Raw genomic sequence first — 27,597 nt, forward strand, 5'->3', positions numbered from 1 at the left:
GAGAAGTGGTATTTTTCCTCAGCGGCAGCTAAGTCTGGAGAGTCAAGTGTATCCCCATCAGCTGCCAAGCCAGACCCAAGGATGCTACTTAATGGTCGTGGGAGGGTAGACAGACATAGGCTGGCTCCTTGCACATGGCTAACCACTTGTAACACACAGGTATGACAAATAATTGTTCCTGCAGAATTATTAGGTTGGTGCCAAAATAACTGCAGTTTTTGCAATTATTTTTAACCTTTGAAACCACAATTACTTTTGCACCAACCTAATAATAGGGCAAATAGTTAAGAAACAAACCAGTTTCTTAGAGAAATATCCTCTCGTCTCCACATATTTATTAATGAATAAAGGAACCCTTGACACTTAACACAAGAAATAGAAAATTTAAGGGCACTATTAATTATTAATATTTTAGTGCATATGTGTAAGGAAACAACCCAAAGCAAGGAAAAAACTACCCAAAAGAATTGAGGCAACAGTATAACAGTATCTGGTGCTCACCGAGGACTGCGAATAGTGCCTTTTCTCACCAGCCTGACTGGAAAAACATCCCTATTAATAGGGCATTAGTTAGAGTACTAAAAGGATCTTTCCTTTGTAGTGGGAAAGAATTACTCCAAGAATAAATGCCGCTCTGATCCCTACCTAAGAAAATTCATAAGCAAGACTTGAAACAAACAGTTCCCAAGAAATTTAACCTTTTAACCTCATTCCACAGCAAAGCTCAAAGATATTTTTAGAAGGAAAAAAAAAAATCCAGCTCCCTGACAGAAAACTGACTCTTCTATCATTATGCTATTATGGATTCGGCTTATGAATTGGAACTTGAGATCTATGAATTAGTAGGTTAGTGTGGGGGAAAAAAATCCTTGCTGTGTACTATTTCCATTTGTATGGCTTCTAGTAATTTTAATATAAACTTTGCAAAAGAAAGAAAATAAAAAGTCAGAGAAAACAACAACAACAAAAATCCAGCTCCCAATAAGGTAAAATTCACGTCTGGCATTCAATAAGAAATCACCAGGCATACAAATAGAGGAAAATGATGATATTAATGAGAAGAAAAAACAATTAATCAATAGAAACAGACCCAGAAATGGCACAGATAATAGAATTAGCAGTCAAAGACATTAAAATATCTATCATGACTGTATCCTACATATTGAGAAAGGTAGAGGAAAAATTTAACATGTTATTTAGAGACATGAAAGACATCAAAAGAACCCAAACTGAACTTCCAGAGATGAAGACTATTTTGTGTGAGATGAAGATTCATTGAATTGGACTAATGACAGATTAGACAATGTAGAAAACAAGATTACTGAACTTGAAGACAGGGTAATAGAAATTCTCCAAAATAAAACAGAATAAAACTAAAAGAAAAGAAAACAAGCATTAGTGAACTGTAGGACAAATTCAAATAGCAGAATATTATGTGTAATTAGAGATCTCAAAGAGTAGGAGGGGGAAGAAAAAGTATTTAATAAATAAGGGAAAACAATCTCAGATTCTTTTAAACCTATAAACCTATGTATCAAAGAATTTCAACAAACCCTAAGAACAAGAATCATAAAAAAAAAAAAAAATTACACCAAGTCACATAATAATAAAACTGCTTACAGCCAGTGATAAAGAGAAAATCTTAACACCAGTCAGAGAAAGAAGATATATACTGAGGAACAAAGATAAGGATGAGAGATTTCTCACTGGAATCAACACAAGCTAGAAGACAGTAGAGCCACATCTTTAGAGTACTGAAAGAGAACAACTATCAACCAATAATGTTACCCAATGAAATTATCTTTCAAAAACAAAGACAAAATAAAGACTTTTCGGACATCCTAGAACTTGACTATTTCACTACTTCTATTCAACACTATACTGAAGATTCTAGCCATTGCAATAAAGCAAGAACAAAAAATAAAGAAATAGAGATTGGAAAGGAATTAAAAAGAAAACTGCCTTTAATCACAAACAACATATTTGTGTACACAGATAATGCTATGGAATCTACAATGAGTTTTAAAACTACCTACGTGAGTTAATCAATGTCCCAGAATACAAGATCAATGGGCAAAAATTAATTTCCTACATCCTGGAAATGAACAATCAGAATTTTAAATTTAAAATAATTATGCAGTGCATTCCTCACTAGAGCCTTGCTGGGTGGACACGAGTAGCTTCACCTTACAGTAAGATCTGTTAAGGTGAAGATCTCTATCCCATTTCCATAGTTAGAAAATGGTGAAACTTGGATGTGAACCCTGGTATCTCTGGCACTTCTTCCTACTGTTCAGACTGATATGATTTTATACAGAAAATATACCTGAGTTTTGGAGTTATATTTCAAATATAAATAGGCATATAAGGACCCATCAGTTGATAACCAATGTCTGCACTTTTTAACCTCTCTATAATGTCTGAAATTAAAAATGCAAATCTAGTTGGTAGAAACCCATTCAATTTTTCATCTCTTATTTTTTTTTGGTCCTGACATAGCCACTATTAATATTCTTAAAATATTTATTTCAACATACCATCTTGTGAACAGTGAAACACTTTGAAGTTGGAAGAATGACATATTATTTGTAATAATGAGGAAAATTATTCAAAAATGAATAGACTTTCATTAAGTCTTCACAATCAATGTACCTAGGAAAACACCTCTTTGAATTCAGGCTACTAACTATTTCCATCTCTCACATCTGGATTAGGCCCATTGCAAACAATTTATCATCCTGATATCTAGTCTGGGCTTATTTATGACGTGTTGTCAATCCCAACATCTACTCTGCTACAATGTCATCTTATTTATTCACTACATCTATTTAGGAACTCCAAGCACATTAACGCTGTTAAGAGACCTAGACATCCAATATTTTACTGACACAGTTTTCACCCATAATGTAATTTTCTTTGTTTTTAAGAAATTTAAAGTGTCTATATGAAAACCCTACACCAGGGGAGTCCAAACTTTTTTCAACGTTTTTCACCAAGGGCCATATGCTGTAAAATACACAAACAGCCGGGCCACTCACTCAAGGTGAAGTAAGTATTGCCTCACCTGGTTTATTTAAGTAAACTAAACATATTTTTGGAATTTGCTGTGGGCCAATTAACAATGGATTGCAGACCGCAGTTGGCCTGTGGGCCGCAGTTTTGACACCCCTGTACACACAACAGTTAAAAACAAATATATTGTTGGCCAGTATTCATTTACTTTTAATGTGGGAATTTTTACATACAAATTGTCTTTAAAACACTATATGTTTCAGTGGCTGGCATCCATTTTACGTATAGGTTGAGTATAATGGGCATTTCTATCAATAACTGTGAGCTAATATTAGATGACTATAAAACAGTCTTCAAGAAACCTCTATTATACCTACACACAATATTGCAAGAAATTTCTTACAGAATTCTCCTGCATTCTTTTCCCTTCCAGAACCACAGGCTCATAGTGTACGCAACCTTCAGATGAGCTGACAAAGTATGTGTCTCAGACAGGGCCTAGGCTGAGCTCTGCTGTCTGCAGTATATACGGTACTTAACAGAATTAAGTGTGAAGCAGAGAAACATTTATAAATTGTAAAGACCTCCGGAGTCAATTAGTTGAGGGTCTGAACAAATGGCCATATATGCTACTTTATAAAAATCTGCTTCCATGTACGAGATTTTTGAAAGGAACAATTACAATGATGCTTTATTATTATTATTATTATTCTCCAGCTAGAGAGAGCACTTTAAAGTTCAAAGAACAGTTGGTAGAAGAACAAAAAGTACAAGCCTTATAAATAGGAAAAAGAAGGCTGGTGTTATTTGGGATTGGGGTACAGTGGAAGCACTCCTCCCGTTGGTGTCACGGGGAGGCAGGATGACAGCGTGCTACTTAGAGAGAACTAAGTACATGCTGTGGCAACCGCTTTTACCCACAGCACATCCGCTTCCTGGGGGCCCTTTTTCTGTAAAGACTGTGCTGCGTTCCGTGTAGGTAGGACCACACGTAAACAGTTCATAGTCAGACAGCCAGCTCGCTGTGAGAGCATGACGAAGAAATATGACCGGTCTTCAGTGACCACCGAGAACTGACCTCGTCAATGACCAGAGAATATTTCTCACCATAGAATTAGTTATAACAACAGCAATAGAATGATTCCTTCTGCAGTAACAATAATATTCCCGTGACTGTTGTTGCTACCACATTGCTCGTGGCTGAAATGTACTGATATTGTTTCCACATTTTTACAGATGTGATGAAATCCTCATACAAACTTTGAGGTTACTACAATGATTTTCTCTATTTCAAAGCCAAAGAAGCACTAGCTTAGGGAAATTGGGCAACTTGCCCAAGTAGCAGAGAGGTTTCAAACCAGGTCTGCCTGAATACTGTCAAAAAATGTCTCAAGGCACAAAAACAAAGGTGCCAAATAATTTAAGTGTGTTTCCTACCAGATTTCATCTCACATACCCTGACAGAGTTGCTTTTTCACACATCAAAGGGCCCAATAGAGCTACCTACGCAGGGGAAGTTTTCTCTATAAGTGATTTCCCTAAAATTTAGAACACTGGACCAGAACCCTCCCTGCCCGACCCCAAATCCAGCCACAGACCTGACTCACTGCCTTCTCAGGTCTCTTCATTTACACTGCTTAGTACATTTTGAAGGCTTAGAGGCCATGCAGACCCCAGAGAAATTGGGCACATGACAACCCCATGTGTGGCCACGAGGCAGTCTGAAAAACTGTTCTCGCCTTTGATCCCAGGCGGTCTTTAACCACATGCAGCGTTTGCTATGGTTCTGTTCGCTGGACCATTATAACGTTAGAACTATGTTAGCGCTGTATTACCAGGAAGCAGTTAAAATGCTACCATCAAAACCATGATGACGGAAACTTTCTTCTGCATTTGGGAAGATGGAGTGGATACACGTATCCCTATTCCTCCTGCTAAGTACAGCGAAAACCCCTCAGTGTTGTACAGAAAACAGACAGAAGATGAGTGTGAAAGGCAGAGAGACGAGAGCAGACCGGCTGGGGACCTTGGGATGAGAAGGACGTGGTTTGACTCTTCTGTGTTTTCTTTTGTGCTCGGATATCTCACACCTGGAAATTAAGAAGCTGGACACCCTGAAACACCAATGATGGTGACTAACAAAAATCTCAACAAAAGCCCACTCTCTTTGACCAATGAGCCAGGAAGGGGCAATTCAGCAAGACTAAACTTTTAACAATACATGCTCTGTTCCAGCTGCACACCACAAAAAACTGGCCCTACCCACACCTGCAAAGGCCAGGTAAGGAGCCCAGACTTTGTCCCTCACGAGGCTGTGATGAGGTACCCCAAGCTCTCTGCAGAGTGAAAGCCAAGCAGAGAGCAGGAACCTTCACGCCCAACGGTCAGTGTCAGCGAGGACGATGTGGGAGCCTGGGCTCCTTCCCCATTGGCTGCACCGACTTGGCCCCTCCCCCTGCCCGGACCATGTGGGGTCACACAAAGCCAGCTAAAACAGAAGGAGTAGATAATATTCAGAGTCTTACAATACAAAGGGTCCAGATTTCAATGGAAAAAGCACTCCTCCAAGAATGAACCAGGAAGGTCTCATATTCAATGGAAAAGGCAATACAGATGTCAACACTGAGATGACAGAGGTGCTAGAATTATTGGACACAGAATGAAAGATGAGCCACAATGCTTCATGGACTTAAAGGTAAAACATACAACTATAATACTTGAAGGGGGGAAGAAAAACTCGGAGATACTGTCAGGATATCGGGCTAGACAAAAAGAGTTCTTCGACAAAAACGTGATCCATAAAAGACCTCGTCAGAATAAAAAACTTTGGCTTTACAAAAGACCCTGTTAAAAGGATGAAAAACCAAGCCACAGAGTGGAGAAAAGATTTGTAAACCACATAATTAATAAAGGACAAGTATCTAGAATATATAAAGAATTCTTAAAATCCATCAGTAAAAAGTAATTCAATTAGAAAGTAGGAAAACTACATGAAGAGATATTCTACTGAGGAGGAGATATAAATGGCAGATACATATGTGAAAAGATGTTCAGCCTCATTAGCCATTAGGGAAATGCAAAGTAAAACCACAATAATTATCACTACCTACCTATTTGAATGCTGCCCCCTGGCCCCCCTCCCAAAAGTGACAGCAACAAATGCTGATGAGGGTGTTGAGAAATCGGATCATTAAATACTGTATGTGTGAGATGTAAAATGATACAGCCACTATGGAAAACAATTTGGCAATTTCTTGAAAAACAACACAAGCAATTACCATAGAATCCAGCAACCATACTCCTGGGAATTTATCCTAGAGAAACGAAGACTAATGCTCAACTTGCACGCAAATGTCTATCGCAGTAATACATTTTGTTAGTGCTATTCCAAATCTGGAAACAGCTCAAAGAGCCTTCACTGGGTGATGGCTAAACACTGGTACTTCCTCACCAAGGAAACTGTGGGGCAGTGAAAAGGAAAACACTCTATGTACACAGACTAATCTGGATGAATCTGCAGAGAAGCACCTGAGGAAAAAAAAACAAAGGCCAAGTACAAAAGGTTACATACTGTAAGAGCCCATTGACACAACATTCTTGAAATGACAAAATTATAAAAAATGGAACCCAGATTTGGGGCTGCCGGGTTAAGAAGGAGGTGGAGATGAAGTGGATTTGGAGATCAAAGGGCGACATGAGGGATGCTTGGGGCAAAGGAAATACTCTGTATCTTGATACTAGTTTTTACAAATGCAGGTGACTCTACAATTATTGTAAAATAAAAAGTTGAATTACAAAAAGTAGGAAGGAAAAAAAACCCACTTTAAGTCAAAAAAGCCACACCTTCCAACTCATAATGAACTCCAGGAGCATCGCAAGCCGCCTGTGAGTCAGGTGCCGTATTGCACATGGCATCCAGCCGACCACAAGAAACGAACTGCTCGACCTTCCTTTCTTTAAATGCACAGTTATTACACATATTAGGAAGTTTTTCCATACTATTGAATTTTAGTTTGTTAAAAGAAAGAGTTTAACTTTACTTTCCAAACCCAGAGCTTGATTCCCTCAGCTCTGAAAGCAGAGAAATAAAGTTCAACACAAGATGACCATCCAGAGACAGTCAACCTTGGCAGGAGAGCCAGGGTGAATTTTAACTTTTTTAAGTGAAAACAAAAACTCTTTTGTTATAAGTGTCTAGGCAATTGCTCTTAAAATAGGGATTCTATAGTGCACTCTTAGTACAAATAATGGCAAAAAGCTGGTATTTTACTAAGTAATCTGCATACGAAAACTATAGCATCTAGTGACATTTCTGAAAATGATATTTGGAAGAATACTTTTAATTAGACTTTCTAAAAAACAAAAAAAACAAAACATTTTTGGTCAACTGAATGTGAGTTTTACCTGGAAAACCATCCATCCATCCATCCATCCATCCATCCATCCATCCATCCATCCATCCATTCATCCATCCACACATATATCTCTCTCTCTACAAACATACACACACTAATATATACATATACGATCAGATATGTTATTTCTTAATATTTTATATAAATCATGTTATATTAGACTCACAAAATAGTTGAGCTTGAAAGCACCTTAGCAATTACAAAGCTAAACCTTCTCATTTCATAATTGAAAAAACTGAGAGTCCCCCCCAACCCCCAAATTCAGATCCTTACTAGTCATAGAGAAAAATTCAGAATTAGAACTCAGGACCCTGACTCCTATTGCTCTATTTCACTGTTCTCACTTCCTCAAGCAATTCAATGGATGAAAACAGAATGAAAAGTTACCAGGATGACTGGGGATGTAGATCACAGGAAAACGTGAGAGCTAATATAAAATCCACTCTCTGAAATTAAACGTCTTAATCTGAGATTTTTCCATAGAGAGATGCCCTCATCCTTGTTCCCGGCTAACATGAAGGGAACTCTCTGTATCTGAGCTGCACACAGGTCACCCTCCCAAGGCCAGGTTTCCCACCCTCAGAGTGACTGACGCTCTATCAAGCACCACCCTGCTCTGTCCCACGTGCCATTTCCTTTATGATCTTACAGTGACGTCCTGGAACTGGAGCCGCATGGCAGAGCCAGATGGCTGAGGTCGACTGGTGACCTCCAGTATTGTCCTCAGCAAGATGTCGAGCAGACTGGCCACTATCACGTCTATTTCCTCCAACACGGATTTTTCCTTAGGAGAAAAAAAGAAAGTGTTCAGAAAGCCATGCCTGCAAAGGCATATTAATCTCTCTGTAACGGAAAACACACATTTCCAAATAGAGGATCAAAGAGTCAGAGAATTCGAGAGCTTTGACAGACCTGGGCGTCACCTCGGTCACCCTAGTAAATGACCTACAGACAACAAAGGCATGAGAAGGGAACAGCTTACCCAAGAGTACCCAACCTAGCTGTGCACTGGGACCCGAGATACAAGGAAAATGGTGGGGTGACATCCTGGGAAGCACCCCAGACGAATGCAGAGCACCAGCACTAACTAACGGGGCACGTGACCTTGGGCAACCATTTGCCCTTCAGGGCTGATTCCTCACTGAAAGGCCTCCTGGTTCTAAATGTCCATGATTTTAGGATCTCAGATTGTTCTTATCATCCCATCACTTGAGTTGCAGAGGTCATGTTCCTACACTCTATTTTAAGAGCAAATGACTATTCCTGTACAAATGATTTTTTTATTTTTTTTTAAAGAATCCTACATGTAAAGGTCAGCAAAACCATTCATTCTAGGGAATACCATTAGCTACAGACTGGACCGCTGGCCACAGTGGGGACACTTTCCTAAAACAAAATGAACACTGTACAAGCCCCCAGGGCTGGAGCGAGAAGCCTGGAATGCTATGCTGACTCTATTCTCACACCGGCCCGAGATGAAACTCTGTACAAATGCTCTCTACCAAGGAGACAGACTTTGCAAAGAAAACGTTTGGAAAGTGTGAGTTTGAAAGAGCTTTTAGACTAGAATTTTACGATAAATTTCCTTACACTTGTAAGAAAATTACCAAGATTTCCTCCCCAGAGCAGTTTCTATCTACTCTGAATTCAGATTAAGTCCAAACACTGAATGCAACTTCCATATTGAAACAGAACAAATAAAATAAGCCGCTTCCACTACCACTGAGATCTGTTTTCAGTTTCCTGTAGTGACTGTCTCACTTCACGTTTGGCTCACAGGGATGCATACAAATCCATCCTCCCTCCCATGCAGGTCTCTCTTCTTAGACTTTTGGACACAGAGCTTCTGGTCTTTTCTCTCAAGTGCTACCTCTGTTCCCAGAGTACTGGGGCCTTATCTCCACCTTCTGCTTCAGCCCCTGCAGAGCTCTTCAGATGGCAATCATCAGCATGACAAAAATGAAGAAACCATAGCATGGCAGTGACACAAAGGCTAAGAAACAGAGGTCTCAGCACTCGCGGCCCATCTCTGCTTTGCAGAAGCTGGGACGGGAAAGCATAACGCTGGATTAACAGCTGCAGACTGGCAGAGCTAGAGTGGGACATCTTCACACGTAGCCTTCCCCTCATACCCCGAGCCATGGATATGAACACTGGCGTTGTCCCACTTACAAGCCAGCGTGTGGTTTTTCTCTATTTGTGCCGCAACCTCTAAGGCAGGGGTGTCCAAACTTTTTTCAACGTTTTTCACCAAGGGCCATATGCGGTAAAATACACAAACAGCCGGGCCACTCACTCGAAATGAAGTACGTATTGCCTCACCTGGTTTATTTAAGTAAACTAAATATACTTTTGGAATTTGCTGCGGGCCAATTAACAATGGATCGCGGGCCGCAGTTTGGACACCCCTGCTCTAAGGCCTCGGACTGCCTCCAGAATCAGGCACTTGCCCAGAATTCCCAGAGCCATAGCATGTTAATGACTGTTGGGACCAAGTAATGATTGTGGTGCAAGGTACCCCAGGATCCCAGGACTTTCATCGGCTGTCACAATCCCCACGGGACCAGGCCCAAGGGCCCAAGCTCTGAGCATTGTCATCACGCAGCCCTTCATAGAGCAGCCCCCAAAGACGTCGCCCTGCAAGCAGTCATTTATTCTTGCTACAGAGCCTTCATCAGATCAAGGTTAAAGACACATGTGGGAGGCGTTGAGCATTCTGATTTTTCTAACTGGCCATTCAGTTCTCTCCTGAAGTACTAGTTTGGAAAACCCAGGTCATTTGGGGTTACAGCGATCCCACAAGGTTAAACGACATTCCTTCAGAGGAAAAGCAAGAAGCCCAGCCCAGCTGGAAATAAAAGTGAGCATCTCAGGGGGTGACTCTTCAGTGTGGCTTCTTAGAAGACATTAAACGTTTGGAAGCCATCGGACGGGAGCGCCACACATCGACCTGCATAGACTTACCGAGCTGTTTTTCTTGATGAGACAAAACACATTGCTCAGGATCCGTGCGCACATGACCAGGTCCTTCTGCTCCTGCAGGTGCATGTGCAGGTGATGCAGCACGACAGGTAAGAGGATGTACCTGGAATCTGCAGGGAGACGCAGCGTCAGTGGCACATCGTCCAGCGCCGCCAACCGCCAACAAGCCCCCAGCCCCCCGCTCCCACACAGACCGTTGACTTACTGACACAAGCAGCTAAGAAGGCACGCGTTCTACACAGGTGACACTGAAAACCACTCGCTCCTTTCCCCGGCCCAGATTGCAGCCTCCTAGACCCTCTGAGTCTCTTACGGAAATCATCCTTCTTGTTTGTTTTACCTCCAGACAGCCAGAGGGCATGCTTCTCGTGCTGCTGCCTGAGTTTTTCCTGAGATAGACCATCTGCTGACTTCCCACTACAAACCAGATTTAGTTTATTTTACTCCCTTTGCTGCCCTACCCCCACCCCAGCCTTTCTAGAGTTACATCGCAATTTCTTCCAAAATTACCCCCTGGGGTTTGTGGCCATTCTGATGTCCAGCCCTCCATGCATGGTTAGATTTTTGTTTTCTCTCTGAAAGCTTTCAGGGATTTATTCCCGGTAATTCAAAATTTCGTGATTATGTTCCTTGTCTTGGCCTTTCAATCTATAAATTCATGTCCGTCAGCTCTGGGAACTTGCCTAGAATTGTTTCTGTGATTATTTCCTTTCCTTTTAGTTTCTTCTGTCCTGTGTCCAGAACTTTGACTCCAATCACATCATGAATCTCTTAAACTGTCTTCTACTTTTCTCAAATATGTATTTTTAATCTTTTTGTCCAACTTTCTGGGCAACTTCCTTACTTTGTCCTCCAAGCTTCGTAGGCAGTTTTCTTGTTTATGCTACCGTATATTTAATCTCCAAGAGTTCTCTCTCCCTTCCGAGGCCAGTGTCCTGGACCTGTCACCTGTGCAGTCACATAGGCTGCTCTGTGCAGAAGGGCCCGACTTGGTTTAATGCTCTGTTGCTGCCATCATGAAATTCATAATTTTCAGACCAGAGGTGTTGCTTTTTCATGACGCAGCCATTCCTATTTCTTTCTTTGAATGATCTCTTTTCCTACCTTCCCATTCTTGTTTTATGGGTGCACTACCTGTCTCTCTGGGGAAATCAGAGGCTCTTTTCGGATGTGCTTGTTTTATTTTCTCACTGAATTATCTTTTTCTTTCAAGTTCTTCTTTGTTTGTTTCTTCAGTGTGGCCTGTGCCTCTCCCATGACAGGCTTTCTCTCCAGTATCTGGCCATCTTTCATTGTCTAGTCCTCTTTACCAGGGAGGCACTAAAATGCTGACTGCGAAGATAAAACAACTGCATGCCTAGGCAAGCATCTGGGCCAGTGAAGCTCCCCTGCAGGGATGAGAGGCGCCCAGATGTATCACCTGAGGACCCCCAAATTTCAGAGTCAGATGTCCTCTCTCTGGAGGAAACTGCCAATCTCCTGTCTCGGGAGCACAAACCCACCATCTTTTAGTAACTTGAACAAGAAAGGAAATGGCTGGGGAGGCCTCTCCATTTAATGGGGAGGCTGTTTATAGAGGGAAACCTCACCCCTCCTTTAACAGGGTCTGTTTCTCCTGCAATCACGCATATCTCAGTCTCTTTCTCCACAGAGTAAACGTCCCCTTTTTTCTGAAATAGAGGATGGGGTTGGAGCAGGGAGGGGCGGGGTGCTAACTATTCCTTCTAAAGCTCTTATAACCAATTCTCATATATCTAGCACGCTTACTCTTCAGAGATACCTGGTATTTTCCATTCCTGCTCCTTTCTGAGGCCGCCCTGAGTATCTGCGGTTCTGTGGTGTGAAGTAGTTGTCTCCTGGGCGCCAGCCCATCCCAACACGCCTGGCTTTGCAGACGTCTCTTGTCTGCCATCAGCTGTCACTCATCTTTGTGCAAACTGTTCACCTGTCATGTGTCGCCAGCTCCTCTCCCATTCTTCTACACTGTGAGCTTACAAAAAATTCCTGTACTGACGACCGCTGCAAACCCTTTTCAAAACTTTAGCACATCGATTCCAGCAACGCATAAATGTTCCTCCATGACCAGAAGAGTTTTATCCAAAAAGCAAGGTTTAACATCTGCAAATCACATTCATATACTCTCCCCAGGGGAAGAGTTGCTTCGTATTATCCATGGTAGTTAAGTTCTAAACGGTTGCTGGGAACAATGAAAGGGTGACTGCTGAATCACTTCTCCTGGGGGAAATATATCCACCTGTCCATATCTCACACAGACTACAATCTTATATTACAAAACAACCCATCCAGGGAGAGTCTACATTCTCTACAAAAGAGAAAAGGGGTTCAGATGCATTAAGTGAATTTCCCTAACAGGGGCCAGAGTTGGGGTTCATCAACTGGCCCCAGAGCTGGAGCTTCCTGCCCTGCATTGCACTGCCTGGCACCCCAGCCCAGTCACCTCTGTGTGTGGGCGCACATGAAGGCGGCAGAGGGCTGTCTGGTCTGGCTCAGCTGGGAACGTGTACATCCCACAACTCACATTTTCTACCACTCTGAGCCTGTCCATGAATGAACGCAAAGTGCCACTAGTGTTAATTTTGGGGTTACAAATAAATTGCAGCGAGTAAGTGAATCCACGAATAATGCATTTTAACTATACATGTGTCAATAACTGGAAGTTCCTATCGATCCCTAATGTGTCATTAAGTATTGAAATAGTAAGGTGACAAGTATTCTAAAAATTGACTCATGCAGTATATATTGCAATCTTTTGAAAAAGTACGAGTAATTATGCTCTCTTGCCCTGCGTGTTGATTGTACTACAGAATGTCGGGAGAACAAATTACTATCACATGCCCAAAATGAACATATTACTTGTGGATGTGCCCCCTTTGCGAATGGCCTAGCGCCTCCCTGCTCTGCTTGGTTTTCTAAAAGATGTCATCTGTGCCATAATTCAGATGGCTTATTCTTGGTTTATAAAAATCCATGTGACTTACAGTTTGCATAAGTTATAATCCATTTGACTCATTTGAGAAAAATGGACAACCTAAATAACACTATAGCGATTAAAGAAATTGAACTTGTTAAAAACCTACAAGGAAAATTCCAGGCCCAGACGTGAACAAGTCTACGTGAATCCTCCCAGTAAATAAAATAAACAGAGACTACAACTAACTCATTTTATGAAGTAAGCATTACTGATGCCAAAATTAGGCAAAGACATTACAAGGTAAAAAAAACCAAAAAACTACCGATTGATCTCTCTCATCAATATAGATGCAAAAATCCTTATAAATTTTTATCAAAATCAATCTGGTCTGATATATATAAAACTATCACTAAATAGGGTTTATCCTGGGAATGTAAAGTTTAATATTTAAAAGTCAATCGATCAATGCAATTTGTGGTGTTAACGGTTGATGTAGAAAAAATGTGCAAAATTCAGTATCCATTCATGATAAAAACTGTTAAGAAGCTAAGAATAGAAGGTAATTTCCTTAAATTGATAAAGGGCATTAGTGAAATGTGTACCTTTACCTACGAGGTTGGACAATTAAGTTCACAAACTTGTAACGATGTTGCTAACCTTTGTAATATCAGAAGGATGATTCATTATGAATTTGTACCAACTGGACAAACAGTTAACCAAGTTTACTATTTAGAAGTGCTGAAAAGGCTGCGTGAAAACGTTAGACGACCTGACAACAATTCATGGCTCTTGCATCACGACAGTGCACCAGCTCACATGACACTGTCTGTGAGGGAGTTTTTAGCCAGTAAACAAATAACTGTATTGGAACACCCTTCCTATTCACCTGATCTGGCCCCCAGTGACTTCTTTCTTTACCTGAAGATAAAGGAAATATTGAAAGGAAGACATTTTGATGACATTCAGGACATCAAGGGTAATATGACCACAGCTCTGATGGCCATTCTAGAAAGAGTTCCAAAATTGTTTTGAAGGGTGGACTAGGCTCTGACATCGGTTCATAGCTTCCCAAGGGGAGCACTTTGAAGGTGACTGTAGTGATATTCAGCAATGAGGTATGTAGCACTTTTTCTAGGATGAGTTTGTGAACTTAATTGTCAGACCTCGTAACATAATGCTTAATAGTGAAAGACTGAATGCTTTCTCTGTAAGATAAAAAACAAAGCACGGATGGTCACTTTCTCCTGTTCCGCTCAACATTGTACTGGATTCCTAGCCCGTGTCATAGCCTGTTCCTAGGCTTCTGTATCCTAATAAAAACCATAAGGAATGCAAACAAGTATTCACAACTGGGAAAGTGCCTTGATAGGTATTTGTCTGATTTTTCTTCCGCCTTCTTGATTTCTGTTAGAAGTGAGGCGTGGCATCTCCTATTTCTTTTCATTCCTGCCACCGGGCTACCAACACAGGGATGTCTGGCCTTAGGTTTCCCATCAAAACAAACCACATAAGGCACAGGCTTTCTTCCCTTCAAGAAAACAAAGAATATTAAAACCTGAGGAGGTAAAATAATTCATTGCAGGCTTCCTTGAAACAGGAAGCCTGCCTGAGGAACTTAAGTACATCTTTATAAATTTATCAATTACTTGACAAGAAGAACCAAGAAAAAGAAATGGGAAGCTTACCCGGCAGGAATCACTGCCTAGTAATGCTAAATTAGAAAGGCAGATAAAGCTTATCTGATACTTTCCTGCAGCCAGTGGGATCTGATTTCTAAAAACGCAATTTGCAACCAGCTGTTAAGAAAATCACTACCGCAAAACAGTAAATAAGGCAGACAAATAATTCGTGTGTGGTGAATATAAAGAGAAATACATGACTATCTGCAGGTTTTCCTTTTTCTCTACTCCCAGGGCAGTGTTAGCCAACGCAAGTGATAGAATCAGTGCGTAAAAGCCAAACACGCTGACTGGATAAAATGCTAAGTCTTACCTTTAAAAGAATATACCGGGACTCATCAAGAAGCCTCCAAATATAAAAGAAAACCCAGAGTTGCGCAAACACTGACTTCCCATGTGTTTAACAATGGAATCTGTGCTTGAAAGGGTCCATGCACTCACGTCTCAGACACAGCTGCCTGCATGTGTGCCTCGGTGAGTGTCTGAAGGAGTGACTCACATACACATCTTGGGGGGTAAGGCCAGTTCCCATCAGTAACTCCCTGTGGGTATGGGACTGGGAAGCAAGAGAACAGCTAAGAAATGCGAGATTTCCTCCTAGCGGTTAAGTTTGAGGAAAGTCATCATCTTTGCTTCCTCTATTAACAAAGCTTTACCAGGATCCCTGAACTCAGCCTCTGTCCACCGGCAGCGAGGACTGTGAGTCTTGTGGGGGCATGCAGGGATGCCAGCCACTCTCCACAGACTGGGCCCCAGCATGGGCTGGACATCCGGGGGACACCCAAGCAGCCTCAGGAGAGTGGGCAGAGGTCACACAGCTTTGCATGTAGCAGAGCGGCTGGCTGCAGAATCTTGTGGCAGAAAAGCTGAAGTCAGAGCAGGGTGGGGCCTGTGGGTTCAAAGCCACCAAGAACTGAACTGTCATTGTCACAGATAGCAACAAAACCTGCAAACAAGCCTCTCAGACACTGGAGGACAGACAACACTCAGAGTGGAAAGGACTGTGAATAATTCGGGGCTTCAATGTTAAGCAGACAATGTCGGGATCACAGAGGAAAACAACTGTAGAGGGCAAGGACCACCTGTGTGCAGCTTGCAGCTCTCACCCCTTGGATGCCTCCACCAGGAAGTATCCATCCCAAAGTAAAGCCAGAAGGAACGCAAATGTCCCACAACTGGGAAAGCAGTAGAGGTGTTGAGATGACAGTTGGCTGGCTGGCTACTCAGGTTTGGAGCTCCAAGGAGAGATCTGGCCAGAAATACATGGACCACCAACGGAAGTCAAGTGGGCGGGATGAACCCCAAGACTCACTGAGGTTTCCTTACTACACAGCACCCCGTACACTTCCCCAGCACAACTGCTGTCATATCACACCGTATCATAGTTACTGTTTAAAGTCTGCTTTCATGCTGGACTACAAGCTGACGGAGGGCAGCGGCTATATCTTTTTAATTTCCTACCACAGTTCTCACATAATCCCTAGAGTGGGGTCTGCCCACAGGAAACAGTTGTTGAATGAAAGAATAAAAGAATGAACTAAACCATGAGTTCCACTGGATGGAGAGGCAATGGAAACGGCCTGACATTTCTGTGCTCAGGTCTGAACACAGCGCAAGTGGGAGGTGAGTGGGCCGTCGTCATCACAGTCCACTTCCCTTCCATCTGCTGGCAGTCGCCCTCGGCCACCCCGAGAACGCAGAGACTCCCAACACCAGATTTCGACACAAACCACGGCAGCTGCTCATGGCACTGGAAACAGGACACGCTTTCTGGCCCCACCTCCACCCCCCTAAAAATCTGCGCAAATGTGAACGAGTGACATATAAGAAAAGAAAAGATACAGTCTCGCCCTTACCCCAGAATGGGCGTGCTCATGCCAATCAATTTGGAAAAGTTCAGAGTCAAGGTCAGAGGACAGAGTTGAAATAGGGTTTTGAGTAGCCCCAAATACGTATGATCCTATTTCTTTTCAAAAACCACACATCAAACATAGGGTCAACTATGATTTGGGGGATGCATATTTTTCATCTTAAATTCTATGTTCAGAGGTGACACACTGGCTTAAAGGCCTAATTTAATTTTTGTCTCTTCTAGGGAAAGATGGAAAATTATTTTCCACAGAAGCCGACTTCCAAGTACTTCTTTAAGAACCTGCACTTTAACATGGTTTTAACTAATATATACCGTAAAAAAAAAAAAATCACTATGTGGGCAAATCTTTAATAAAAGCCAAGAATAGAACCAAAGCACTGTGAAAACTATTAAATTTTCAGCAAGTGCTTTCAGAGCTCCCTGATGGCGGAGGACACCTAGAAAGGCCTTTGCTCCTGAGTTTTTCCACTTTGGGAAAGAGGGGCTGATGGGAACACAGCTCAGGACAGACAGGAGGAGAAGGGATGGAGGAATCCGGCTGGAGGGAGGCAGAACATGCATGATTTTTAACCAAAGGCTTTCTTGAGGTCTCAGATAATTTTTTAACATATTTTTTTTTTATATTCGATAACCAACATGAAATCTACATTCTAAAAAACTAAGGTTTTTACACTTTCTCCAATGGTCCTGGATTATCATTCTGCTTCAAGAAAAGACAATCCCCTTGGAATGCAATGAATGTAATCACTTGCAATGCAAGAAAAGTCAATACTAAACTACACTTCAACTACAGTTCTAAGAAATAAAAGCAATTAGGCACCTATCAACTGTAGTGGGATTTTATTCTTACAGTTGTCAGATTGATAGATAAACCATCAAACATCCTTCCTCTATATTATGGCCTAAAAGGGGAGGCACGAAGCATTAATTCACAGAATATACTTTGAAAATAGCCTAACAGTCCATCTTCCTCCCTCTGGCCCTTTCCTTTGAATTTCAGCCTTGTGTGAAATCCACAGAAGGGCTAATGGGGACTGGAGAGTTTCTGGCAAAGAGGGAAAAAATTACATTTGGCGACTTTCTTAAGAAATCCCTATTCTAAAATACCTTTCCTGGCCTCCAGGAAATAGATTTGTGGGGAGAAAGGGAAACATGATTTGCTCAATTTTTAGACCTTATATAAGTCTGCCTGGACCACAGATGATTTAGACATTGAATACCAGTCTACTTAGATTCCAATTCTTAGCCATGTCCTTTCGTCAAATGCCCTTAACTCTGACCTTGGGGGCATGACCCCGGGGGTTGGCTATGGAAAGGCTCAGCCCTCAGCTGCCCAGTGACCCTAACTCAACCTGGTTTGAATCTTCTATGAGTCTTTTCATTCCCTTCGTTGGTGTGGACCTTAGTACATGCTCTTCTTTTCATTTTCTCTGTGTCTTAATTTCTAATCTAAGCACATTCTGCAGTCTTCTGTAGCCACGTTTGCGCCTTTGCAGGCTGCCTCCACTTTCTTCTCCTTGGGATTTGTGATGGTCAGTTTTGTGTGTCAACTTGACTGGGCTAAGGGGTGCCCAGATATTTGGTTCAGCGTGATTCTGGGGTGTCTGTGAGGGTGCTTCCGGGTGAGACGCACATGTGAATCGTAGCCAGAGGAGAGCAGATGGCCCTCCCGGTGTGGTGGGCCTCATCCCATGCATGGGAGGCCGGAACCAAAGGTGGAGGACGGGGGCGTTGCTCTCTGCCTGTGGGTCGCTGGTCTTCTGCCTTTGCACAGTGCTGGCGTTCCGGTCTCCAGCCTGATGACTGCAGATCTTGGGGCTTCTCAGCTTCCATAATGACATGAGCCAATGCCTTCAAACCAGTCTCTCTCTCTCATTACCACACACACACACACACACACACACACACACACCCCCTACTGGGTCTGTTTTTTGTTTTGTTTTGCTTTGTTTTTGGAGAACCATGACCAATACAGCATTATAGCACAAAGGCAACTTTTGGAACTTTCTATCCTTCCAGGAGGTTGGGAGTGGGTGGGTGGTGGAGGGGTACTGTAACATCTAAGGTCTTTTTCTCCAAAATGTTTTGAAATTTATTTTCTTAACGTATGAGCCAGCTGTACTCGGTACTTCCTTCTCTGGCTAAGAGAAACCCCAGAAAATGTGGTCACTTGCTCAGACTCTTGTCATTCTGCATCACTAACCAGTGCTTCTTTGCTGATCAGAATTAAGCTCAGAGGAGCAACTGTCTTGAGAACACTCTTTATGTTCTGAGAAATGGAACCATTACTAAGGCAGGTCAAGAATTAGGTGCTTTGTCTTTTGCAGACAGCGTATCCAGTTGACATCCTTACCTCTACTTTGCCTTATCCAGTTTTATACTTATCATTTACATCAAGAAAATGCTATCTGTAACTTCTATCCACCTGGCCAGGATGTGTGTGATCACACAATTGCAGTACTCTTACCTCTCATTTCTTTTACTTTCAATAAATAAATAAAATCCATTGATTTCTAAGTGTTTTTCTCCTTCATATATGGAGCTAAGGCATCAAACTGTTTTAGAATCTCACGGTTTCACTCATATGTGGTAGACAGAATGCAAAGACGTCCATGTCTGAATTCCCAGGACCCGTGAATATGTTATGGCAAAAAGGAGTTTGCAGAAGTGATTCAATTAAAGATTTTTGAGATGAGGAGATGATCCTGGATTATCGGGGTGGGTCCAATATAAACACAAAGTCCTTTAAAGTGAAAGAAGGGTCCTTCTACAAGTCAGAGGCAGAGAGAGATCTGAAGGTGCTATGCTGCTGGCTTTGTAGAATGAGGACGCACCCACAAGCCCGGGCTGCAGGTGCCTCAAGAAGCTGTAAAAAGCAAGAAAATAGCTTGTCCCCTGGATACCCCACAAAGGAATGCGGCTCTGCTGACAGCTGACTTCAGCTGAGGGAGAAGCATCTTGAACCTCTGCCCGCAGGAACTGTAAAATACAACGTGTGTGCCCAGCACACTGCCACTGGACCCTCCTTCCCCACGATTCTTTGCGTCCCCACGATGCCCCGAGCTAGTTTTACAGTCTCCCTCCCTCCCCCCTCCAGTTAGACACAAGCCACCCACTCTTGGGAGATGTACCCCGGGGTCGGTGGGAGTCCACCACAGTCCAAGACCGCCTATCCTGTTCTTTGACACCATCGATGGACCCTACTACGTGCATGGCACATCTTCTCTTCCTCCCTACATCTTACCTTTTAACTGGACCGCTGTGCCCCAGCATCGAGGCCCCAGGTCCAGTTTCCAACTCAGAATTTCAGGGTTACTAGAATCACTTGCCAGGTTCCCTAAACTATTGTGCGATCCCACGTGATTTCATGAGAGAGCAATCTGAACCTTGGAAAGCTCACAGGGACGCTCACTGTTTTTCTCCAGGAAGATCCGCCCCTTCCTGATGTGCCCCGTCATTTATATATGACAGACTCTGTTTTCATCGATGGTGAGTCACTCACCACCAAGCCAAGCCTCATCCTCTGGGGACAGTGACAGAAGTCCTTACGCTTATTAGCACTGACATGGGCCTCTAAGTGTCCCCTTGGCTGGGAGCTGCTTTGGCTTCTCCAGAAGTTCACGCTTGTCCATGCTCATCACAGGGGATGCCCCACATAACACGAGAGGCACGTTTCCCCCTCTCTTCCTCCTCCTCCGCATCACAGCGTCACAGCCACCAACCTCCCAAGCCTGGCTGAGCCGTTCCTCTAGGCCTCAGCACAGACTCTCCAGGGTCCACGGTCCCTGGGTCTCTTTAAGCCTTCTACATCCACCCCAATAAAAAAAAAATCTCACCACCTCCCACAAAGACCCAATCAATATCTTTTGTTCTAAGTTATAGCAGCTTCTTCTGTCCCTACCTTCGTCCTGATTTCTCTACCACTTACTGAGTGTCCGTAAAGAACAAGGCACCGAGGCCACAGACAGAATACATCTCCCAGGGGCGTGTAATGAACACGACCACCCCCTCCTCCCCAAACAAGGTCCTTAAATTTAAAACCAGTTTTCATTATGTGTTGCGCCTGTGCCGTCAGGCTTCAACGTGAGGAAGAAAAATGGGAAAAATCACCAATTCCTCTGAGACAGAGATAAACTTTTCTTCACCTGGCGAAACCAGAATTAGCACTCTAGTCAAACTGAGGTGCCACGTCAGGCTAAAATGCTTTACAGTAAAAGAATGACAAAAAAAAAAAGAAGTTTGTTCACTACATTTGAAACCCCATTTCAAAAATGTTATACCCCCATATGCATTCATGTGGAAAGATAATTCTCAACAGAATGATTTTTTTAAAATTTAGTAATATGGACAGAAACTTCTTAAACTTTATAATGAGGTTATATTTTATCTCAGGAAAAACTAGAAGAAAACAAGAGGCAATGCAATTTAATGACCTATGACAAAATCAATTTCGTAACTGCTAAATTAGTAACTTGCTATTAAGATAAATAAAAATAGACAATACATCAAAATTTCCACCCAGTTTCAGAGCACAAATTAAAGGAAAACTTTTAAGAGACAAACAAACAAGGATCAAATTGGGTCCCTGAAAGCATCTCTGAGAGAAAATGTTAAATTTTGTTGAGCATAAAAAACAGAAATGAAATCCATAACAAGAAAAGCAAGCATACTAGCTGTGATCAGAATCAATAATTTAATCATTAGGGCTTTCATTCTTTCTAGAAATAAAGTTTTAATAGCCATGCTTTTGTATTTGGCTACTTAATTTATTCTATCATCCAAATACACAAGGCTTTCTAGAAAACGGTTTTCAGTTTCCTTTTTGAAATTGCTTCTGCTGCCCTATGATTCACTCTAAGTGGTAAGGGCTTGCTAGAAACACCATTTCATCGAGGAGACGCAGCACCCACCTGGGTTGGTGTAAAGCTGGCTTTCCACGGTTTTGCCAATGCACTGCAGCTTCACGGCCTGGAGGGAGTCGTCCACGTGCACGATGGTCGGCAGGCTGCCCAGCGTGTCCTGCACCAAGCTGGCCACTTCCCGGACATCGAAGAGCTTTAACAGCTCCGAGTACACGGCTGGGAAGGAGCTCAGAAACACGGCCTTAAAGGAAAGAAATGTAAGTCATGGTAAAGGAAAAGACATCCAGCCTAAGAAAAAAAAGCTTATAAGAGTGTATTTGAGCCAAACTGACGACAATTGCCGGGAAGCAAAGTCTCAACAGATCGAGAAAATGCTCCGGAGAATGGCCATGTTGCAACTTATTTTATACATAGAATAAAAGGAGGGGGTTTACATGAAATCCATTGGTTGTAGGTTAAGGGGGTGGGAGAAAGCAAAGTGGGGAAATCTCTGGGATTGGCTAAAAAATAAAATGGAGAGACACACACTTCTTTTACATTGGTGGGTACAAGACAGTTAATAGCATTTTACAGCACAGAGAGATGGTATTTGGGCAACAAGATAACAATGAGGGATGTGGTAGTTTCCTGCTCTGGTGTGGTGGGTTGTGCCCCCTGAGGGGTCTGGAAAAAGAGATTACTCTGACATTCCAAGGGTATGTTATCTTAGATGCAAAAAGAAAACAGACAGTCTCACTTAAGGTAAAGATTGACCTTTGTCAAGGAAACTACAGGCCAAGGATGTGACTTCCCTCCATGACCTGCTTTTTGTTAGGAATTTTTATGTTCACGCCATCCTATGTGGTTATTTTCAGTCTCCCGAGCTTGTCAAGTTTAACCTATGGCCCATTTTCCATCCTCAGTCAACTCCCAGACATGCCCTGAGAAACTAGCTGCAAAATGTCAGTGAATGTAAGACTGTGACAAATACTTTTGAGTGATGGGAAAATGAATGTCAAATGTTTCTGGTACCTAAAGCGAAAAGACTCAAGTTAAAAAAAACAAAGTGCAGCAGAATAGGGCAATTTGTTGAAATGTGCAAAGGTGCAACATAATAAAAACTGAGAAATTCAGGAAAATCACTGACATGAGCCCAGTGATGGGCAAAAAACCCCCACGGAACCAGAAAATTGCAGCATGATCAAATGAAAGAAACTCGACCAAGCCCTGGGATGCTGACTCTTACACTTCCTTTTGGAGACACTTTCTGAAGTGTTCAGTTAAATTACATTTACCTTTAAGAAACCACACACGCTGATTCCCTATAGCACTCAACTTATGACTGAAGAGAAACCAGTGCGGGGCATCAGAAGACCTAAACGGTATGTAGTACAGATAACCGCGTATAATACGGCACTTCTGTAACACAGTGTCGCTCTTACATGGTTTGAGAATTAGAGAAATCTCCGAACAACATGAGCGTAATAAGAGCTTTCAAGAGCAAAAAATATCTCATTTGAAATTAGGAAATCCCGAACAATACGGAACGTCATAAAAGCTTAGCAGTGATGATGAAGAAAACATTATTTAATACATATTCATATGTTATACTTTTGGTGAACATTGCTTTAGTAAAGATATTTCTCTTAATTATAAAAATATAATAGTATGTTCTTTTAATTTTTGGAACCTAACCCCCTTTTTTGGACTAGTTCTTTGTTTCGCATAACACGGATTCACATAACACGGCATTTTTAGGAACCTCACAACCGCGTTATACGAGGGTTACTTGCTTTTCTTCTAATCAGCTCTGTGGCCTTAGACAAGTCACATTAGCTCCCTAGGTTTCAGTTTCATCACCTATAAAATGAAAAGATCATGAGAACAACCCCTTGCGTTGGTTCAAGATTCACTGTAAACCCAGAACTGCGTGTACTAAGAATAATATTCTTTACGTAAAGAAAGAAACCTGCGAATCATTTTTTAAGAAAAAAAGAAAGATGCTGATGTCAAACCGTAAGGGGCATACTGCAAACATTGGGCTAGGATTGTACAACAAAGCAAACAAACTCAGTCTTTAAAGTGCCACAAAAAGAGGGCAATGCAAGGAAGGATAGGCCAGCCTCACCTCTACCTAGAAAGAGAATGAGGCACATGTTTCTCATACGCTAAGATTGAACTGCTACCTGGCTTACCCATGAGACCTGACACTGGCTGAAAGTAGGTCAAGTCTCCATGTGCTGATGACTCAAATTTAAACCCATGGATTTTGCTATTTCTCTATACAGTTACAGCAAAAATATCTAGAAGCCAAGACCTGCCTTTGATGCCAGAGGCATCCTAAGCTTAAGGTGCCACAGTCACCAGCGATGTTCTTCTGGACTCTGAAAAATGACAGTTACTTGAGAGTTTACAATTAATAACTTGGTATCCCATTAAAAACTGTATTTATATAACCTTCATTTCCCTCTGCAAAGAGCTGAGTCATACAGATGAAGTTAAAAAAACATAAAGTGATCCCAGTTTTCTGATTATTGAAAAGTCAACTAAGTTGGTTTTCCTCAGGGATCCTTTAATTTATCCACTAATTCTTTATTTCTACCTCTTTCCTTCAAAAAAAGAAAGCATTCGAATGTGCCTGCAAAGTAAGATAAATGTATTAGAAAAGATGAAGGAACAAACATCCTCCAATGAGGACCGGAAGCCAGTTTTACTGAGTATCTAAGCTAAGATCTTTTACTGCAAAACAAAACAAAACAAAACAAAACAAAACAAAACTAACAACAACAAAAAAACATTCAACTGCATTTTGACTTTTCTGATAGCAAAGAAAAACCAAAAATACAATTATTCAGAATTTGGGGCAGGGTCTCGGATCTCAATGCTTCTGTGGTTTTTCTTCTTCCCCTGGGATTTCCAGGGTCAGGATCTGTCCCTGGAGAGGCAAATCAGGAACCACTGAAACAGCAGCTAGGTCAGGGCGTTCCTGACCAGAGCAGGGCTCCGAAGGACAGAGACATCAAGGAGCTGGGCTTGGGTCGGGAAGACCCAATGCGCCTCTTACTAGAACCAGGATGGCCAGACCTGTGGGGCAACTGTGCACTGAGCCAACATGAAAGACAGCTAGGACGGCTGCCCTGCTCCTGGGAGATGGCAGTGCCGTGAGCTGTAGCCCATGTGGACAGAATGCAAAATGGAGCAGGGAAACCGGGTTTGTGCCTTTATGAAGCCCGAGAGTGAAACTCCAAATGATGGATATTCTTGGCTCTGCATGTGGTAGGCAGAATTCTAAGGCGAACCCCTGGCCTTTGTCTCTGCCGTTGATCCCATGATTGCATCATGCTACACGGTGAAAGGGCTTCTGCAGATATAAGGAAGGTTACTGATGAATGGATCTTAAGATATAGAGATTCTCCAGATGGGCCTGACCTAATCACATGAGCCCTTAAAATGAAAGGTTTCTCTGGTTCGTGGGAGATGTCAGAGATGAAAGATTTGACATGACATACCATTGCTGCGGATGGAAGGAACACATACCAAGGAATGTGAGTGGCCTCTGAAAGCTCATAGCACCCCTCTCCTCCCCCAACCCTGGCCGATAGCCCACAAGGAAACGGGCATCTCAGTCTTACAAACACAAGGAAACTGATTTATGCCAAAAGCCTGAAAGATCCTAAATGTGAATTCTGCCCTAGAACCCCCCAGATAGGCCTCAAAGCCAACACCTGGATGTTGGCTGTAGGAGACCCTCAGCACAAAGTCCCACAAAGCTTTCTGCACTACAGAACTGTGAGCTAATAGTGGGTGTTGTTTAAAACCATTAAGCGTATGGTCATTTGTTATGCAGCAATAGAAAAGCAACACACTGGTTCAGTCAGAAGGCGTGGGTTCCAAAGTGAGCCTGGAATGGGAAGCGGTGTGTCACATTCCCCTTCCTCCCAAAACACAGAGGGAAAACGTCCTCATTGCCTGATGAAGAAAGCTAGCCCCTTCATCATTTTATACAGATTTTCTCTTAGCATCAAGCTAAAACAGAATTATCACATCAAAATTTACAAGTCTGGGATACTGCACAAAATACTAGAGAATGACTTCAATTGAGTTTATGAAGATACACAGAAACTTTATGTACATATTTTATATATTATCTCTTGATAAGATGCTAAGAGCAAAAAAAGGAAAAATCAAATATGATTCTATGAAGGTGCTAAGGTTGTTTCACTACCTCGATTGAGGGACAGAACTTAGAGAATCAAATCAATATGTTAAACAGATGAAAGGAGACCAGCTCTGTGCCGTGGCTGTCCCTCAGAGGCTGAGGTCATTTCAGGGTGACTGCTAGTGGAAACACAACCAAGGTAAAATAATGTTTCTCTATCTTCAAAGGAGAAAAAACATCTCTTGAGTCCCTAGCAAGGAATCTCATTGAGAAATCATGACTTAATGTTACTCTTAAAAGAGAGTATTTTTCCGATGTGAATGAGGTTAAGTGCTGTCCCTGTAACTGGTAAAGGTTGAAAACGAAAAATCTCAAAATGAAAACACAAATCTTCCATAGCTTTTGTGAAAGTGGTGAACTGAGAACTCTGGTCTGAAGGTCACTGGACTGTCCTTTTCACACATCCGAAAGTAGGTCGGGCTGTGGGCAGTTTGACCTCGAGGTTTCTGGTGAGTTCAAGAGCAGGGAACGTGCCCTTGAAGACACAGGCCAAAAGGATCTAAAAGAGTCTGAACTGTATCTCTGCCCAGAGGGAAGTTCAGTCCACTTCTGCAAAGAAGAGAGTAACAAGTACAGGCCCCCAAACAGCCCGAAAAAGCACAGCACTATTATGGGAAGTCTGCTCTGTTTCCGGGTGTCTCGCCCTTATAGAGAATGCCTTTCAAATGTCAAACGGCGCCAAATGATAGCAATCCTCTGAGGGGTCGAGTTTCATCTTCTAATCTCCCATTTTGTGTCCCAATTCTCAACCATCATTAAGTCTCCAGTCTCTGAGGGAGGGTCCCGAAAAGGCTGCTTCTCCATCTGACAGTTTTATAACCCAGTCACTACGATTCAAAATGTACAAAGAGGATTAAGAAATGCAGAGAAAGATATTCAGAATTCTCTCTCAGAACACGTCCGAGGCCACGCTATTTGGTACGTGGATGGGTCCTGTTCTAAACACAATGTATGGCGCTTACTCCCCATGTAACAGAACTTGGCGACAGCCACTCAGCACCAGTCACCTAAGTCAGTCGCAGGACAGAGGATCCAGTTAAAGAAAACAATGTGAGGTTAGCTGAGGCCAACAGAACAAGTCTCATGTGGATGGATCAAAACGTGGTGCAAGGCTAGGGGAAACCACGTAACAGGCCGGCTCTCCTGAAACTTCCTCCCAAGGTGGATGGTGCCCGTCTCCTCAGCAGTTCTGGGAACTGGAACCGAGACTAATGCAACCCAAGAAGTCATCACTCAGAGCGAGAAGAGGCTGAGGACAGGCCACCAGCTCCCGCCCTGCCAGCACTCAGAACCTGGGGACTTGTTTTCTAAAGTCTCTTCAAAGACAGTGAAGCTACAAATATAAACTGGACCTATGGATTTCTCAGGGAGAAAACATTCATGAGGCTGCTACATAAAAATGAATCCACTCTGCTCATTTTTCTTCTACTCAGCAGTAAGCAAGAAGAATTACCTGTGACTGAGATAATGCTCCAGACCCTTTGCTCTCTTGTGAAAGAAAGAAACGGACTGACATGAGGAGCTCCTGGATACAGCAGCGGAATTCATCCTCGTTCTGTCCACCGGTGGCGAGGGAAAACAGCCTTCGAGACTGAACTATGTACTTAAAAATGTATTCTTGTGCCTTGAAACGAAATTTTAAAA

General features: G+C 42.4%; 1 protein-coding gene across 2 annotated transcripts in view; it reads right to left on the bottom strand.

The window, feature by feature from the left end:
• DOCK4 (dedicator of cytokinesis 4) overlaps window positions 1-27,597 on the bottom strand; it is a 364,976-nt gene that overhangs the window by 83,869 nt on the left and 253,510 nt on the right. For both annotated transcript variants that reach the window (XM_074341023.1, XM_074341022.1), the window contains exons 22-25: window positions 27,407-27,577; window positions 21,804-21,996; window positions 10,392-10,519; window positions 8,077-8,211 (exon numbers count right to left, since the gene is read on the bottom strand). In XM_074341023.1, the coding sequence (XP_074197124.1) occupies window positions 8,077-8,211; window positions 10,392-10,519; window positions 21,804-21,996; window positions 27,407-27,577 (627 nt within the window). The remainder of the gene's footprint in view (window positions 1-8,076; window positions 8,212-10,391; window positions 10,520-21,803; window positions 21,997-27,406; window positions 27,578-27,597) is intronic.

This window comes from Rhinolophus sinicus, linkage group LG09 (assembly GCF_036562045.2).
Source record: "Rhinolophus sinicus isolate RSC01 linkage group LG09, ASM3656204v1, whole genome shotgun sequence".
NCBI lineage: Eukaryota > Metazoa > Chordata > Mammalia > Chiroptera > Rhinolophidae > Rhinolophus > Rhinolophus sinicus.